Source organism: Pongo pygmaeus, chromosome 3 (genome assembly GCF_028885625.2).
Source record: "Pongo pygmaeus isolate AG05252 chromosome 3, NHGRI_mPonPyg2-v2.0_pri, whole genome shotgun sequence".
NCBI lineage: Eukaryota > Metazoa > Chordata > Mammalia > Primates > Hominidae > Pongo > Pongo pygmaeus.
This window is the reverse complement of record NC_072376.2, coordinates 3,109,910-3,128,393: the sequence shown is the minus strand read 5'-3', so window position 1 is coordinate 3,128,393 and position 18,484 is coordinate 3,109,910. Positions and strand designations below refer to the sequence as shown.

Here is an 18,484-nt window from a genome sequence, read left to right as displayed (position 1 = left end):
TGTTGCCCAATTGCTCAAACTCCTGGCCTCAAGCGATCTTCCCATCTTGGCCTCCCAAAGCGCTGGGATTATAGGTATGAGCCACCATGACTGGCCTCACTTCCCCCATTACAGAGAGAAGAAATTGAAGTGCCAGCCATGACGTGCCCAAGATCACACAGATATGAAGTCATATGGCCAGCATTTAAACCAGGTCTTCTGGCTTTAAATCTCCTCTGTATTTCACCAATACTCAATCAATTTCACGTTTGAATCATGTGTTAGTATCACTAAAGCCAAACTGCATCTTACAACCAGTGGTATAGTTTGATTAGAAACTTTTTTTCTTTCTCAGCAGTATAGAAGATGATGGCATAGATTACAAGACATGGGAAATTCAATTCAAATAAACACAGTCTAATACCTACTCTACATACCAGGCTGCCTTCAATTCTCAAAATCGTTAACTGACTGCAGTCACACATCACACAGACCTCAGTAAAATATAAGCAATGGCTGACCGCTTCTATGTCCCCAAATAGCTGGGAATAAGCCTCCTGTTAAGACTTCTCAGCCAAGCAAAAGGAGATAAACAGCCTGGAGAAGATGATCAGCCTAAAGGCACCTCCTTCCCACCCTAACCTATGGCTTCACATGTCTTCACAGTTGGCACTATCAAAATAAAGTAGAAAGGGGTGATCCAAAACATAGGACCAACTAAAAACAAACTAAAAGACTATTAAGTTTTTGAGAAAATTATATTACCAAAGAAATAAAAAATCTAACTTAAAAACACTGCCTTGCTATCTCATTTTGTCCAATAAGCAAACTTGGAAGTTTAAGACACTAAAATTCCTTCCCCCATGGAATTTAGTTAGATGATGAACTGACAACTCAAACTGACTTGCTCTACATGAAAAGTAAGTATGGTGATTAAGTGAAAAAGAAACCACCTTGCTCTGAGCAAGAACTGGAAAAACAGGGTAAGAACAGTCCTGGCTTTTCAATCACTTTTGGTAAATGTAGTCACTTTAACTTCAACTTCAAAATTAAAACAAACGGCCAGGTGTGGCTCACGCCTGTAATCCCAGCACTTTGGGAGGCTGGGGCAGCAGATCATCTGAGGTCAGGAGTTCGAGACCAGCCTGGCCAACATGGTGAAACCCTGTCTCTACTAAACATACAAAAAATAGCTGGGCGTGGTGGCGGGCACCTGTAATCCCAGCTACTCGGGAGGCTGAGGCAGAAGAATTGCTTGAACCCAGGAGGCAGAGGTTGCAGTGCACCAAGATTGCGCCACTGCACTCTAGCCTGGGGAACAGAGCGAGACTGTCTCAAAAAAAAAAAAAAAAATTAAAGCAAACCTCAGCCAGCCTCCTCTAATTGTGTAATCAAGCAATCTGCACAGGCACACAAGCGTAAGGAGGGGCATGTAAACTCAAGGACACTACAGCATTCTATTTATTTTTTATTTTTTATTTTTTTTGAGATGGAGTCTTACTCAGTCGCCCATGCTGGAGTGCAGTGGCGCGATCTCGGCTCACTGCCAGCTCCACCTCCCGGGTTCACACCATTCTCCTGCTTCAGCCTCCCGAGTAGCTGGGACTACAGGCGCCCGCCACTACGCCCAGCTAATTTTTTTGTATTTTTTAGTAGAGACAGGGTTTCACCGTGTTAGCTGGGATGATCTCAATCTCCTGACCTTGTGATCTGCCCATCTCGGCCTCCCAAAGTGCTGGGATTACAGGTGTGAGCCACCACGCCCGGCCCACCACAGCGTTCTATGATCACATTTTATAAATTATCAAAGAACTAATTCTAAAAATTGTGAATTTTATAGTATGTGAATTATAAGCTCTTTTTTGTTTTTGTTTTTTTTTGAGATGGAATCTCACTCTGTTGCCCAGGCTGGAGTGCAGTGGTGCGATCTCGGCTCACTGCAACCTCCGCCTCCTGGGTTCAAGCGATTTTCCTGCCTCAGCCTCCCGAGTAGCTGAGATTACAGGTGTGCACCACCATGCCCGGCTAATTTTTGTATTTTTAGTAGAGATGGCATTTCACCGTGTTGGTCAGGCTGGTCTCGAACTCCTGACTTCATGATCCACCCTCCTCGGCCTCCCAAGCGTGAGCCACCGCGCCCGGCTAATCTCATTTTTTTAAAAGAATCTGCAAATCCTGTCAGATCTTCCTCCAAGAGATCCAGAATCTGACCACTTACCATCACCACTGCTACTAGTCACAAGACACCAGCATGTCTAGCTTTGATTACTTCAGTAGCCTCCCAACTGGACCAGGACAGACTTTTTTTAATTGAAGTTTTTATTAAGATAATTATTGATTCACATGCAGTTGTGAGAAATAACAGAGACCCAGTGTGCCCTTTACCCAGTTTTCCCCAATGGTAACATTTTGCAAAACTATTTAATATAGTACACTATCACAACCAGAATATTGACGCTGGTAAAATCCAGTGATCTTACTTAGATTTTCAAGTTTTATTTTTGCTCATTTGTGTTTTATCTTTGCTCTGTTTTATCTGTATATTTTATCTGTATGTTTTATCTGTATATTTAGTTCTTATACAATTTCTTTTTTTTTTTTTTTTTGAGACAGAGTCTCGCTCTGTCGCCCAGGTTGGACTGCAGTGAGGCGATCTTGGCTCACTGCAAGCTCTGTCTCCCGGGTTCATGCCATTCTTCTGCCTCAGCCTCCCAAGTAGCTGGGACTACAGGTGCCCGCCACCACGCCTGGCTAATTTTTTGTATTTTTAGTAGAGACGGGGTTTCACCACGTTAGCCAGGATGGTCTCGATCTCCTGACTTCGTAATCTACCCACCTCGGCCTCCCAAAGTGCTAGGATTACAGGCGTGAGCTACTGCGCCCGGCCCTAGTTCTATACAATTTCTATACACCACCAAAGTCAAGACAAAGCACCTCTTTCCTTGGCCGAGTGCAATGGCTCAATGCCTATAATCCCAACACTTTGGGAGGCTGAGGCGGGCAGATCACAGGAGCTCAGGAGTTCGAAACCAGCCTGGCCAACATAGTTAAACCCCGTCTCTACGAAAAACACAAAAATTCCTGTAATCCCAGCACTTCGGGAGGCCAAGGCAGGCAGATCACAAGGTCAGGAGATCGAGACCATCCTGGCCAACATGAAGAAACCCCGTCTCTACTAAAAATACAAAAATTAGCCAGGTGTGGTGGCAAGCACCTGTAGTCCCAGCTACTCAGGAGGCTGAGGCAGAAGAATCGCTTGAACCCCAGAGGCAGAGGTTGCAGTGAGCCAAGATCGCGCCACTGCACTCCAGCCTGGGCAACAGAGTGAGACTCTGTCTCAAAAAAAAAAAAAAAAAAAAAAAAAAATTAGCCAAGCATGGTGGTGTGCACCTGTAGTCCCAGCTACTCGGGAGATTGAGACACAAGTATCACTTGAACCCAGGAGGCAGAGGTTGCAGTGAGAAAAGATCATGCCACTGCACTCCAGCCTGGGCAACAGAGCAGGACTCTGTCTCCAGAAAAAAAAAAAAAAAAAGACAAAGTATTTCCATTACAAGTATCCCCCTGTGTTGTCCTTTCATAACCACACTCACCTCCCTCTCTTTTCTCCCCTCTGCCACCCCTAACCTACTCTACTACCCCATCTCTAACCCCAGGCAACCACTAATCTATTCTCCATCCCTAAAACCGTGTCATTGCAAAAAAAAACGTTATATACATGGAATCATACAACATGTATAACCTTTTGGGATTGGCTTTTTTCATTAGCATAACTTCACCTAAACTATTGCATGCTACCAGTAGATCATTCCTTTTTACTACTGAGTAGTTTAACCATTCACCTGTTGAAGGACATCTGAGCTGATTCCAGTTCTTAGATATTATGGGTAAAGCTGCTATGCATACTTGAGTATAGGTTTTTATGTGAACATTAAGGTTTCATTTCTCTAGGATTAATGCCCAGGATTGCAGTTGCTGCTGGGCTGTATACTAATTGTACGTTCAGTTTTATGACAAACTGCCAAAGTGTTTTCCAGAGTGGCCGTACTATATTATATTCCTACCAGCAATAAGTGACCTAGTTTTTCTAAATCCTCACCAGCATGTGGTGTTGTCAAAGGGATCTTTTCATCTAAATATATATATACACATATATATTTAGAGAAAAAGTCTCACTCTCTTGCCCAGGTTGTAGTGCAGTGGCATAATCATAGCTCACTGCAGCCTCAAACTCCTGGACTCAAGCAATCCTCCAGCCTCCTCAGCCTCCTGAGTAGCTGGGACTACAGGCACACACCACTATGCCCAGCTAATTTTTTAAAGTTTTTTGTAGAGACCTTATAGGTGCTGCTATGTTGGCTATGCTGATCGCCTGGCCTCAGGCAATCCTCCCACCACGGCATCTCAAAGTACTGGTATTACAGGCATGAACCTCTGTGCCCAGCCCAAGTGATCTTTTAAAAACATCAATTAAACTACTTGTTTTGACTACACAAGCTTATCTTGGTGCACAAGACCGTCGTCTCTAACCTCTCATCTCTCGCAGCCTCATCCCCTATTTCTGCCCTTCATCTTACTTCAGCCACTGGCCTCCTTCCTAGTTCTCAAACATGGAAAGCATTTCTGCCTTCTGTTAACTCTGCCTGGACCTCTCTTTTCCCGCTATACACATGGCTTGCCTCCTTTCCACTCAAATGTCACCTTCTAACCACAGCTCTCCTTCGTGCCCTAAATAAAATTGCACATTGCCTCTCCCCTCATTCGGTTGTTTTTCTCCATAGTGGGTGCTCAGGTGAAAGGGTCCTTCTAGTTCATCTAAGCGAGTCCCACTACCAATGGCTGGGAGCTCTCCGCAGGCTCACCTCAGCCCACTCATCAAAGCTACACAAATGCTCAACAGCCCTACAGCAGATAAGAAAGGCCACCTCAGCTACACCTGGACACATATGAGCAACACAGGTCTTCCTCCCAAATGCTTGCATTGTTATTAGCAACAACAAAGGTAAGGTCTAAGCCCCTACAGTGGAGCTTCCCAAACTCCAATATGCATGTAAGTCACTCACTGAACCTGTTAAAACACAGACTCTGATTTGTTAGGTCAAGCAAAGAAGAGTCTGCTTATGAGATCCCAAATGATACCAAACTACTGTCCCTGAGACCTCACTGTGAAAGCAAGGACCTATGGACATATCATGTCTCTAACATACATTCTAGCACCCAAATTGATCCAATTTAATATAATATTAAACAGTGCTTTATAAGGTATTTTATTTTTCCTCCTTGTTGTCTGAATAAGACTAAATGTTTTGAGTGTGGATCCATTCAAAGGTAGTTTACCAAGTGGTTGACTTATTTACAGGAAATGGAGGTGACGGGGATGGGGACCTCTCAAGGTAGAGAGAATATGTCACCAGCACATTCTACAGCCAGAAAAATGTGAGACCCTTGCCTTTACATCTCCAAAAGTCCTCTTTTAAAAAGGAATTCTACAATATTACATAGCAATTAATAAGAATTACAGGTACTGCTATGGAACAATATCTATGACATACTGTTAAGTAAAAAAATACATATGTAATGTGATCTCAGTCAAGCAAACAAAAAATGACACATTTAAATGCTTGTATATGCATATTAAAATCTGGGAAGAAGACACAAGAAATACTTTTGTTCTTAGGAAGTTAGACAAAGATGACAGACTTGCAAGAAGGGCTTTGCTTTTCATCTGTGCTGCTTGAAGATATTTTTATAATGTATATGTGTAACTTTTATAATTTTCAAAACTAGTTTTAAAAAAAAAACAAAAACAGCCGAAAAAGAAATGCTTTCCGGCAGGGCATGGTGGCTCACGCCTGTAATCCCAGCACTTTGGGAGGCCGAGGCAGGTGGATCACCTGAGGTCGGGAGTTCAAGACCAGCCTGACCAACACGGAGAAACCCCGTCTCTACTAAAAATACAAAATTGGCTGGGTGTGGTGGCGCACGCCTGTAATCCCAGCTACTCGGGAGGCCGTGAAGGAAAATGTCTTGAACCTGGGAGGCAGAGGTTGCAGTGAGCCGAGATCGCACCACTGCACTCCAGCCTGGGCAACAAGAGTGAAACTCCGTCTCAAAAAAAAAAAAAAAAAAGAAATGCTTTCCAAACGTGGTCCTATCATATTTTAACCTAGGAGTGGGAAAACTATAACCTGCATATTTTTGGCCAATTCACAAGCTAAGAAATGTTTTTACATTTTTAAATGGTTGACCAAAAAAATCAAATACTATTTCATGACAGGTGAAAATTATATGAAATTCAAATTTCCTTGTCATTAATAAAATTCTATTGGAACACAAACACTCATACATATTGCTTATGGCTACTTTCATGCTACAATGGCAGAGCTGAGTAGCTGTGACACAGACATTGTGCCCACACAGCCCGAAATACTTACAATCTGACCATTTACACAAAGCTTGCCCATGTTCATAGGTGGAAGACAATATTGTTAAGATGCTAATACTCCCCAAGTTGATCTACAGATTCAACACAATCCCTCTCAGAATCCTACTTGGCTTCTTTGTCGAAACTGACAAGCTGATCCTACAATTCGTACGGAAATGCAAGGGACCCAGCATGGCCAAATCAATCTTGAAAAGGAACAAAGTTGGAGAACTCACATTTCATGAATTTAAATTGTGACACAAACTTCAGTAATCAAGACTGTATGGTACTGGCACAGGATCGACATAAAGACCAATAGGTAGAACTGACAGTCTAGAAATAAATCTATACAATTAAGGACAATTAATTTTCAACAAGGGTACTAAGATAATTCCATGGGGAAAGAACAGTCTCTTCAACAAACAGTGCTGGGACAACTGAATAACCACATGGAAAAGAATAAAGTTGGACTTCCACCTGAACCATATATAAAAATTAACTCAAAATGGATCGGACTTAAATGTAAAACTCTAAAATTCTTAGAAGAAAACATAGGAGTAAACCTTTTTGACTTTGGATTAGACAATGATTTCTTAGATATGACACTTGAAGCACAGCAACCAAAGACAAAATAGATAAACTCGACTTCATCAAAATTAAAAACTTTTACACTTCAAAAGACACTATCAAGAAAGTAAAAAGACAATCCAAAGGAAGGGAGAAAGTTTTTACAAATCATCTATCTGATAAGAATCCAGTATCCAGAATATATAAAGAACTATTACAATTCAACAATAAAAATACAAAGGGAAAAAATGAGAACAAGGGTTTGCAAGCTAAGTGTAAGAAAGAGCCTGGGTTCTGAACGGGTGCAGTGGCTCACACCTGTAATCCCAGCACTTTGGGAGGCTGAGGCGAGTGGATCACCTGAGGTCAGAAGTTCGAGACCAGCCTGGCCAACATGGCAAAACCCCATCTCTACTAAAAACACAAAAATTAGCTGGGCATGGTGGTGTACACCTGTAATCCCAGTTACTTGGGAGGCTGAGGCAGAAGAATCACTTGAACCCAGGAGGCGGAGGTTTTAGTGAGCTGAGATCATATCATTGCACTCCAGCCCGGGTGACAAGAGCTAAACTCCGTTTCAAAAAAAAAAAAAAAGAAAGAGCCTGGGTTCCTTAACTTATTGTTGAATTTCCCCAAACAGACTTATTTTTGTCTTCTGATAAGCTCTTGCTTGTTACCAGTTTAAGCTATTGCAGCAGGATTTTCTGTTACTTGCAGCTGAATACAAACCTGATAACGCCAGCTACTGCTAAATTGTTATACTTAGCAGAGTTCAACAAGTGCAGTTGGTTCTGCATTCAAAATCCAGTCAGTCATTCCTCACACTGCCCACAGCCGACAGCCAGTACCCTGACAGAACCCACCATGCTTATCTGAGCACAGCAGTGGCTTCCTAACTGGTTTCTGCTTTTGCCCGTGTTCCCCTTCACTCTGTTGTCAGCCAGAGTTCACTTAAGAATGAAATTCAGATCATGCTACTCCTCTAATCCTCCAGTGACATCCCATCTCAGTCACATAAATGCCAATATCTTTATTCCGTCTACAAGGCAAGTAGTATTGGTCTGATATGGCATTCCCTTGACCTCTTGGACCTTACCTCTTACTACAAATGTCCCCCTCACTCAATTCACCCAACTAAAATGACATCCTTGCTATTCCTGAAACAGGAAGATTTTGGACCTGTTCCCCCATCTGGAGTACCCCTACTTCATACACCCTTACACTAGACTCTCAACTCGCTTGAGGTCTTTACTCAAAAGCCATCCTCTGGCCAGGTGTGGTGGCTCACACCTATAGTCCCAACACGTTGTGAGGTCAGGTGGGAGGATCACTGGAGCCCAGGAGTTCAAGGCTGAAGTGAGCTACGATAGTGATACTGCATTCCAGCCTGGGTTAAAGAGCAAGACCCTGCCCCCCCACCCAAAAAAAAAAAAAAAAAAAGCTGTCATCTCAGTGGACCTTCCCTAAACATCGTATTTAAAATATCAACACTGGCCAGGCATGGTGGCTCATGCCTGTAATCCTAGCACTTTGGGAGGCCAAGGCAGGCAGATCACATGAGGCTGGGAGTTTGAGACCAGCCTGCCCATCGTGGCAAAACCCCGTCTCTACTAAAAATACAAAAATTAACCAGGGGTGGCCGGGCGCGATGGCTCACGCCTGTAATCCCAGCACTTTGGGAGGCCGAGGCAGGCGGATCACTAGGTCAAGAGATCGAGATCATCTTGGCCAACATGGTGAAACCCCGTTTCTACTAAAAAGACAAAAATGAGCCGAGCGTGGTGGCACGCACCTGTAGTCCCAGCTACTCGGGAAGCTGAGGCAGGAGAATTGCTTGAACCTGGGAGGCGGCGGTTGCAGTGTGCCGAGATGACGCCACTGCATGCAGTCCAGCCTAGCAACAGAGTGAGACTCCGTCTCAAAAAAAAAAAAAAATTACAGGCCAGGCTTGGTGGCCCACTCCTGTAATCCTAGCACTTTGGGAGGCCGAGGCGGGCGGATCACGAGGTAAGGAGATGGAGATCATCTTGGCTAACACGGTGAAACCCCGTCTCTACTAAAAATATAAAAAATTAGCTGGGTGTGGTGGCAGGCGCCTGTAGTCCCAGCTACTTGGGAGGCTGAGGCAGGAGAATGGCGTGAACCTGGGAGGCGGAGCTTGCAGTGAGCCGAGATCGCGCCACTGCACTCCAGCCTGGGCGACAGAGCAAGATTCCGTCTCGGGGGGAAAAAAACAATTACCCAGGCGTGGCAGTGCATGTCTATAATCCCAGCTAATCGGGAGGCTGAGGCATGAGAATCGCTTGAACCCGAGAGGCAGAGGTTGCAGTGAGCCAAGATCACACCAGTGCACTCCAGCCTGGCTGACAGAGCAAGACTGTCTCAAAAAACAAAATAAAATAAAATAAAATAAAATAAAATAAAATAAAAATGTCAACACTTAGTGCTACAGCTCTTCTGGAATTTGTCTAGCAGGCTTTCTGGGTTTTGCTGGAAAGCCCCTTAACAATTTTTTTAAAAAATAAAAATAAGTTAACACTTGATTAACCCTGACATTTCCCTATCCCCTTCCCTGCTTTGAAGTTCCTCCACTTATTAACATACTGTATATTTTACTTATCTATCTTGTTTACTGTCTATGTCCTTCATTAGAATGAAAGCTTCACGAGGGCAGAGCTTTGTCTGCTCACGGCTGAGCCCTCCACCTAGAGCAGTGCCAGGCACATAGTACATGTTTAGTAAATATTTACTGATGAATTAATAAAGTCAGGGAAACACCAGATAGGAATCTGAAGGAGAATAAGAAAGTGCCAGAAGCAAGTATCAATTGCCTCCTAATTACTGAGGACCCTCCCAAGCATGCTAGATTTGCTGAGCCTGCAGCCAGCCCCATAAGGAACTCCTGCATCCTGTATGCTGAGCAGAGCACATACACTCATACTTAAACTGAGGCCCATGCATGGCGTGACACCACAGTTCCACATAAAAGAGCAAGAGCCATAAAAACAGAACAGATACTTTCTAAATTGCTTTAGTCAATCTTACTTTGAGAAGAGGATTTTTTGGCTGAAGCACGTGAACAGAACTGCCAAAATCCAAACTTTGTGAGCAGTGTTTGTTACTCAAAATTAGTGAATACCTCCTTTCTCAACAGCGAAATACATAGAAATATGACAAATATGCATTTTATTTAAAATAACTATAAATAAACCTAATGCAGTTGATTTCAGAGCATGCTAAGAACCTTTAAAAGTTATTATTCCAGCCAGGCATGGTGGCTCACACCTGTAGTCCCAGCACTGTGGGAGGCCAAGGTGGACAGATCACGAGGTCAGGAGTTCAAGACCAGCCTGGCCAACATGGTGAAACCCCATCTCTACCAAAAATACAAAAATTAGCTGGACATGGTGGTGGACGCCTGTAATCCCAGCTACTCAGAAGGCTGAGGCAGAAGAATCCTTTGAACCTGGGAGGTGGAGACTGCAGTGAGCCGAGATTGCACCACTGCACTCCAGCCTGGGCGACAATGCGAGACTATGTCTCAAAAAAAAAAAAAAGTATTATTCTAAACTACTTTTGTTTTTATAGCATTTTAAATCTATCTTACAATATGCACAGATTATATCTGGCAGGATACATGAGGAACTGTAATAGTGCTTGTTCTTGGGGACAAAGTTAGGTACTCAGAGGAAAGGGGTGGAAGGAAGATATTTTAATTAGTGCTCTTTTGTAATTATGGAATTTGTGTCATGTCAATGTATTACTTATGCAAAAATAATAGATTAAAAAAATTTTTTTTTGAGATGGAGTCTCGCTCTGTCATCCAGGCTGGAGTGCAGTGACATGATCTCAGTCCACTGCAGCCTCTGCCTCCCGGGTTCAGGTGATTTTTCCTGCCTCAGCCTCCCAGGTAGCTGGGATTACAGGCACGCGCCACCATGACCAGCTAATTTTTGTATTTTTAGTAGAGACAGGGTTTCACCATGTTAGCCAGGCTGGTCTCAAACTCCTGACCTCCGGTGATTCGTCCACCTAGGCCTCCCGAAGTGCTCGGATTAAAGGTGTGAGCCACCTTGCCAGGCCTGATTAAATTTTTTAAATAAGGTAATCATATATTACCTTAAAGTAATGAAACAAAATCTATCTCCTTTGTCAAGGCAGCAAAGGAAATTCCTTGATACCCATATTTTGAAGATAAGCAAATGCAGGTTCTGTCAAATCAGCATAAGAAAGAGAAGGCTTATTTTTAGAATGATCAAGTGTCTGAAGCAGCCCAACAGAAAGGTCTTCCTTCCCATCAAGAGCCCTGTTTAGTGTTTACACAAGATAACATGCAATGTGTGAATTTCTATGACACCTACCTCCTAGAAAGGCACTACAGTAAATTTCTGAAAGGATGAGAAATTACTAACTGAAGAGATAAGCCAAATTGTTTAAAAATTTCTCCAAATATCCTAAGTTTTTCCATCCTTTAGAAGAATTTATTCCTAAATTTTATTCCAACAAATAAGCTAACACTGCTCTCCAAATCATTTTCTAATTAAACTCTGAAGACGAGAGAAGTATCATAACAGAAACAAAGAACAAGAAATATTACTAAAAATTAATCAGTCTTAATAGAGATATTCTTATCAAATGCCATCTGGTACACATCCAGATCGGAAATAGAATACTGAGAGGTAAGAGAAAGACCTGAACTGCAGCAGAGTACTTCCCAACTCCTCCTGAACACTCGACACACAGACTTCCAGGGAAAGTCCTGGGGTTCCGCTAGATGTTTTAATGGTCTCTCTTTTTCTGTTTCAAAAATTCTCCCCAAGAACAAGCAACAGAGACCCCTAGCTTCCAAAAAGTAACAAGCTGTCAGCAATGAAGCAAACAGAAACCCTTTCACTGGCACATCTGAGATGCCCATGGAGTTTGCAGATCCCCCATATTCTGGCAAGCCTGACTGCAATACTGGTAAAATGTACACCTCATTCATCCCTCGGCAATTAACCTCCCCATCAGCAACGTGCTGGTTTTATTCCCAACACAAATAGGCAAAAAACTTCAATCAACTGTTCCTAATATTTAAGATAATTTTATTAATCACCACGTAAGTTCACCACTTACTTGGCAACCACAACTCATTCAAATGCCTGCAGACCAACTTGCGCTTAGATGAGCAGGTCTCTTAGGTAGTGCTTAAAATCGTGTTACTATCACCGTGATCATGAACTAAATGAAATGTCCTGAGAATGTAGGAAGAGCCTCAAATCTCAAGCTGTTTTAAGTGCCACTTGGAAAAGAAATCTCCCATTGGACGCGCCCTCACTCCCCGCCCCCCCAGCCACTCCCGCCGAGGCGTCCTAAAAGCATTATGTCATCCACTGCCCCCACATCTCTCCAGCTCCAAACACCGCCTCCTCTAGAGGTGTCCCGCGCCCCTAGCCCTCTTCCCTCTCAGACTAGAAGAGGGAAGTGGCACTGAGCAAATCTCGGCTCTTCCAAGTTCTCTTCACAACACAGTTAAAAGCACCCCCGCCCCGGTTTCTCGCAAATAAAAAGAAACAAGTTCTCGCCCCAACTCTTCGCATCCTGGGAAGGGCGAGAGGGCTGAGGCCGTGACTCCCCTCGGTGAATCCAGGACAGGCCCCAACGAGGCTCTGCCTCCCCCTCGCGGGACGACAAGGGAAGACCCAAGTGCGGGACCCGGGCTGAAGTGGGGGAAGGTCTCGCCGCAGGAGGGGGCGGGTGTCCCTCATGGGCTCTGGGTTGCTGGGTCACCCTGTCTCTGCGGGGCCGGGGGTTCGTGTCGCCGGCCCGCAGGCTGCAGGGTTGCCGCCATCCCCGCCGTAGCCTGGGACCCGCCGGGACAGGGAGATGCAGCGGGCCCAAACTCACGGTCGGTGCAGCGGCTCCTCAGCCACAGCCGGGCCGGGTGGCGGCGGGGGCGGCGGCGGGGGCGGCTGCTGCTGAGGCAGCAGCGGCTGTGCCTGCGGCGGCGGCTGAGGAAGCTGAGGAGGCGGCGGCGGCGGCGGCGGCGGCGGTGGCGGCTGTTGCTGCTGCTGCTGCTGCTGCTGCTGGAAGGACTTGAGGGACTCGAAGGCCTTCATCAGCTTTTCCAGGGTCGCCATGGCGGTCTCCTGCCCGGCACTGCAGTCCCCGGAGGCCTCGGGCCGACTCGCGGCGCCGCTTAGCACCGGGGCAATGAATGGGGCTCTGGGCCGCGGGTAAAAGCGGAACCTGAGCGGCCGTCCATCTTGGACCCGTCCCGGCAGCCCCCACGGCGCCTTGCGTCCCAGACGCTACGCCGGTGGAGGCGGGGCCACGCAGGCCAGCATGATTGACAGCCCTAGCCTGCGGACTCTGCCAATGGCTGGCCAGGGAGCCAGCCCGCCCCCGCCCCCCCAGGTTCTGCCTCACAGAGCCACCAAGGCCTCTGACGGCGAAGCGCCCCACGCGGGCGAAGGCGCGGGGCTCAACGGAGAGGGGACGGGGCGTGGCGAGACTGTAATGGGGTGGGGCGAAGCTGTGAAGTGTCGGGGCGGCGGGACGAGGAAAGGACGGGGCGGGACTACATGGTAAGGGAGGGGGCGTGGCGATTCGGGGGGCGTGGCGAGGCCGGGGCGGGGCACAGCAGGCAAGGCGCTTGAGGGGCGGGGCGAGGCGGGGGTGGGGCGGGGCGATGCTGGGGGCGGGGACATTAGACAGGGCGGTTGAGGGGCGGGGCGGCTGAGGGGCGGAGCGAGATAGGGGAGGGGACTAGCCGGTGAGGGGCGGGGAGGCCGGGGGCGGGGCAGGAAGGTGAGAGGTGGGGCGAGGGAGGGCGGGGGGGGGCGAGGGGGGGCGGGGGGGGCGAGGGGGGGCGGGGGGGGCGGGGGGGGCGGGGAGGGCGGGGGGGGCGAGGGAGGGCGGGGGGGGCGAGGGAGGGCGGGGGGGGCGCGGAGGGGTGGGGCCATGGAGGGGCTCGCCCATGAAGGGCGGGGCCATGGAAGGGGCGGGGTCATGCAGGGGGCGCCGGGCGCGCGCACAGACCCATGCGGAAAGAAAGGATGCCCCGCCGACGCCTGGAGCGGGGCGAGAGCCGGCCGTGGACTCTGAGCCGAGGTGGCCTCGGGGTTTGCCCTCCCGCCACACTGGCCTGTGGCCAGAGCCAGGCTCACCTGGACAGCCCTACGGGGAGCCTGGTGGGGGGCTCCCTGCACGGGGAGAGGGTGGGCGAGCCCCTGCGCAGAGCGCAGAGAATGCGCGTGGTCGGCGCGACCTGAGGACCCCAACTGTGACGCCCCCCCCAGCGAGCTGGAGAGTACCCTGCAGGGCGGTGTCCACAGGCCTGGCGCCCCCCATCGGTCCCAGCGCAGCGCCCCGGAAGGGAGGAGAGGGTCTGGGGCAGGCCCGGGTGGTCAGCGCCTGCTGCCCACAGAGGCACTGTGATTAGTGCAGCGAGAAGCAGCTATGGCCACAAGATGCCGCCCACAGGAATGAGTCCCGACCTGGGACGTTTCTTTATGGGAGCGCACCCCTGCTCTGACCTTCCGGCAGGACCCCCAAGGGGCGTCATTCAGCAGCAGCTCAGCAGAGGTCTGTGGGGCACCCCCTCACGCCTGGGACACAGGCCTGGGCGGGCAGGGTCCTGGTCTCCAGAGCCTCCCGCCTTTTGGGTGGTAGAGGGGCAAACGGAGAGGGCAGCTGTCCAGCCTGCCCAACAGGGAGTAGGGTTGGCCTCAGGGACAGCCGCCCAGCCGGGGGGTGATGTAGGCAGAGAGGAGCCCACTAAAGCCTACGTAAGCCAGGCCACACCTGCAACCCAGAGTCCCCTGCTCTGTGGCCACAAACAGCACCTCCACCTTGTCTCAGAGCCTTCCTAAAGGGAAACTCAGCATTGTCCCCAGTGGGGTAGCAGTAGCCTCCCTTTTCTTGAGAAGGACAGCAGAGAAACAGCCGTTAGTTCCCAGTTCTTGGGAGGCTGATGTGGGAAGATCACCTGAACCCAGGAATTTGAGGCTGCAAGTGAGCTATGATTGCACCACTGCACTCCAGCTTGGGTGATAGAGCGACACTGTCTCTAAAAAAATTAAGTTCCAGCCAGGTGCGGTGGCTTACGCCTGTAATCCCAGCACTTTGGGAGGCCAAGGCAGGCAGATCACCAGAGGTCAGGAGTTCGAGACCAGCCTGGCCAACATGGCGAAACCCTGTCTCTACTAAAAATACAAAAATTAGCCGGGTGTAGTGGTGCATGCCTGTAGTCCCAGCTACTCCGGAGGCTGGGGCAGGAGAATTGCTTGAACCCGGGAGGTGGAGGTTGCAGTGAGCCAAGATCATGCCATTGCACTCCAGCCTGGGCGACAAGAGTGAGACTCTGTCTCAAAAATAATAAATGAAGTTCCCAGTTCTCTGCTGTTAATAAGGGCCTTTGTCCACTGTGCCAGGCCTCAAGGTTGTTAGTTACCTCAGTGGGCAGACTCATAAGATGGCCCCAGCACTCCTCGCCTCCTGGTATTGACGCCTTTGTATGACCCCTCCCTGTGAGTGCGGGCTGTACCTGGTGGCCTGCTTCTAACCAATGTAATAGGGCAAAGGTGATGGAATGTCACCCCATGACTAGGTCACAAAAGGGTATGACTTCAGTCTCCCTGGCACCCTCTGTTGCCTTCTTGGCATGGACGCTCTGATGAAGTCAGCTGCCATGTTGGAGAGGCCCACATGGCTAGGACATAAAGGCAGCCTCTGGCCAACAGGCAGTGAGAACTGAGGCTCTCAGTCCAGCAGGCCATGAGAAACTGGATCCTGCCAACACCACGTGAGATTGGAAAGGGACCCTTCCCCGGTTGAGCTCTCAGGTGGGAGGCAGCTGGTATTTGACTGAACCCTGGTGAGAAGTGGAGCTGGTTAAGCTAGGTCCAAATTCCTGACCCACAGAACTGTGTGACTACACATATGGCTCTACACGTAACTACATATAACTATATGACTAGACATGTGTGCTGCTAAGCCACAGTGTTGGGGTGATTTGTCCCAGCAGCAGATGAGTGTATTTGTTTGCTTGGGCTGCCATAACAAAGTACCACAGACCGGGCAGCTTAAACAACAGAAATGTATCTTCTCATGGTCCTAGAGACTAGAAGTCCGAGATGAAGATGTTGGCAATGTTGGTTTCTCCTGAGCCCTGTCCTTGACTTGCAGACAGCCGCCTTTCCCGGTGTCCTCACGTGGCCGTCCCTCTGAGCATGTCCGTGTCCTAATCTCTTCTTGTAAGACATCAGTCGGATTATGGCCCACCCTAATGATCTCATTTTAGCCTCCTTACCTCCTTAAAGAACCTGTCTCCAAATACAATCCCATCCTGAGATTCTGGGGCTTAGGACTTCAACCTGAATGAGGAACACAGTTCATCCTATAACAATGAGTAATAGAGTTGCACCCTCACAACCGCTCTGACCTTCTTTAAAGACCTTTTTATCTAAGCAGTTTGCCTCTTAGCTGGTGTACAACAGTCCCTGTCCTTCCTTCAGCTAGCTATGGCCATATAACTAAGTAAGTGCTAGCCAAGGAGATGCAAGCAGAAGTAATGAGTAGTACTTCTAGAAAGGAAGTACCTAAAATGAAGGGATACACACACCTTTTTCCCGCTCCCTGGAATGGGATGTGTTGGCTGGGACTTGAGCAGCCATTTTGGATCATGAGCATAAAAGCCACATCCTGGGGTGACAGGACCTGGAAGGAGGGGGCCCAGATGACTGTGTTCAGCTGTCATTCCAGCCTGGCCTGGAATTCTTTCATCTGTAAAAGAGAAATACACTTCCGTCTGAGCTGCTGTGACTCCAGGTCATTCTGTTATATGCTCCTAAACCAAATTATTCCAACCCATCCAGGGAGGCGATGGATCATCGGGACTTCACATGGCCACAACAAATCACAACTGCTTCAGCCACGGCTGAAAAAACATCATCTGCCTAGAATTGACTGTCATCCTGACAGGAGATCTAATGTGAAAGACTTACAGAAATGGACTGTCAAGACACAGGTTTTTAAAGTTCACAGAAAAGTCTGGCATCATCTAAAAAGAGTAAAGATCAATACTGGGCAGTTTGGCATGGTGTCTCCGAAGCCTAAAAATGGGCACAGTCCCTGAACAGCAAAAACATTTCCCGTAATTTATCCTATGCAAACAGTCAGGCGTGTGTGATCAATGATTTATTATAGCAACACTTAGGAAAAAAGATGGAAAAAAGATAGATGCTGGGCAGAAGGAGCTGAGTTAAATGAATCCCAACATAGCCACAGGCAGTCATTAGAATCCTGTTCCAAATGAGCACTTGTGACACAGGGAAAGGCTTACAACATGTTAGCCGATTACACACCATGTAGAGCCTGATAACCTCCCCCATTCTAAAGAAAAAATACCATACACATACATAGAAAAGAGATGAAGGCGCAGTGGCTCACACCTGTAATCCCAGCACTTTGGGAGGCCGAGCTGGGCTGATGGCATCTGAGGTTAGGAGTTCAAGTCTGCCTGACCAACAAGATGAAACCCTGTCTCAACTAAAAATACAAAAATTAGCCGGGCGTGGTGGCAGGCGCCTGTAATCCCAGCTACTCAGGAGGCTGAGGCAGGAGAATTGCTTGAACCCAGGAGGCAGAGGTTGCAGTGAGCTGAGATCGAGCCACTGCACTCCAGCCTGGGTGACAGAGCAAGATTCTATCTCAAAAAAAAAAAAAAGAGAGAGAAGTAAGGTTCCTAGTCACCAAGTCATAGCAGTGACTCTCTCTGGGCAGGGGAATTGAGGGCGGTTTATATCTTAATCTTTGTGCTTTTCCATATTTTTCAAATTTTCAGCAATGAACATGAACTATTCAGGGGAAGATTGTTAAATGAAAGAATCTCACCGGGCGGGGAGCCAAGCATGACACCTGGCGACCTGCCTGTGCCTTGTGCCTGTCCTGCCGAGAAGAGAGAAGAGGCGTTGAAAGCAGCCAGCGGTGGTGCACACCAGCCTGGGCAGGGGGCAGTAAGCAGGAGCAGCCCCGACCCAAGACCAGGTGGGATGCACGCGGGATGGGGCTGGAAAAGAAGGAAACCCTGACGCAGACCCCAGGGGGAAATGAGGAGCAGCCGAGCAACTGGAGAGCAGAGGAGGCTATTTGGGGGCCCCCAGCCCCACCCCTGAGACAGCTGAGAGAGGAGCGGGTGTGAGGGCAAAACAGGCAGGAACCTTCCAGAGAAGGAAGCCAGGAGCTGGTAAAGAGCACGGGCCCAGCTGCAGACAGAAACCTTTCCGTCTCATATGATGGCTGAGGCGCAGGACAGCGGAGGGGGCGCATCCTCCTTCATCTGTCCTGTTACCATACGTTCTAGGTGCACCACTGGTAAGGAGCTTCTTATGTGGGGCCTTTGACAACCCTTGTTTTTAAACTAGAGCATTTCCTTCATTAATATTAACTGTAATCATTGATATACATGAGGTCAGTCTTTCTGTATATCCTACCAACTCTGTTGCCTGGTTTTTGGTTAAGTCTGATTTTATT

At 48.0% G+C, this 18,484-nt stretch overlaps 1 protein-coding gene, 1 long non-coding RNA gene and 1 other non-coding gene across 4 annotated transcripts in view; 2 read left to right on the top strand and 1 right to left on the bottom strand.

Moving 5' to 3' along the window:
• The window catches only part of HTT (huntingtin), a 165,542-nt gene extending 152,151 nt beyond the window's left edge, over positions 1 to 13,391 (bottom strand). Inside the window, exon 1 of the mRNA XM_054486641.2 lies at positions 12,857 to 13,391. Within this exon, the coding sequence (XP_054342616.1) occupies positions 12,857 to 13,089 (233 nt within the window). The 5' untranslated portion in view covers positions 13,090 to 13,391. The remainder of the gene's footprint in view (positions 1 to 12,856) is intronic.
• Positions 9,412 to 9,473, top strand: LOC129035942 (U7 small nuclear RNA). Its single transcript, XR_008502422.1, has one exon. It is a non-coding gene; the product is annotated as a U7 small nuclear RNA (small nuclear RNA).
• A 575-nt stretch (positions 13,392 to 13,966) lies between the features above and the next one.
• LOC129035786 (uncharacterized) lies at positions 13,967 to 18,436 on the top strand. 2 transcript variants are annotated; one of them, XR_008502328.1, is made up of 2 exons: positions 13,967 to 14,536; positions 16,828 to 18,436. It is a non-coding gene; the product is annotated as an uncharacterized LOC129035786 (long non-coding RNA). The 2 variants fall into 2 exon arrangements; XR_008502329.1 differs by lacking the exon at positions 13,967 to 14,536 and adding an exon at positions 15,561 to 15,755.
• Positions 18,437 to 18,484: the final 48 nt, after the last annotated feature.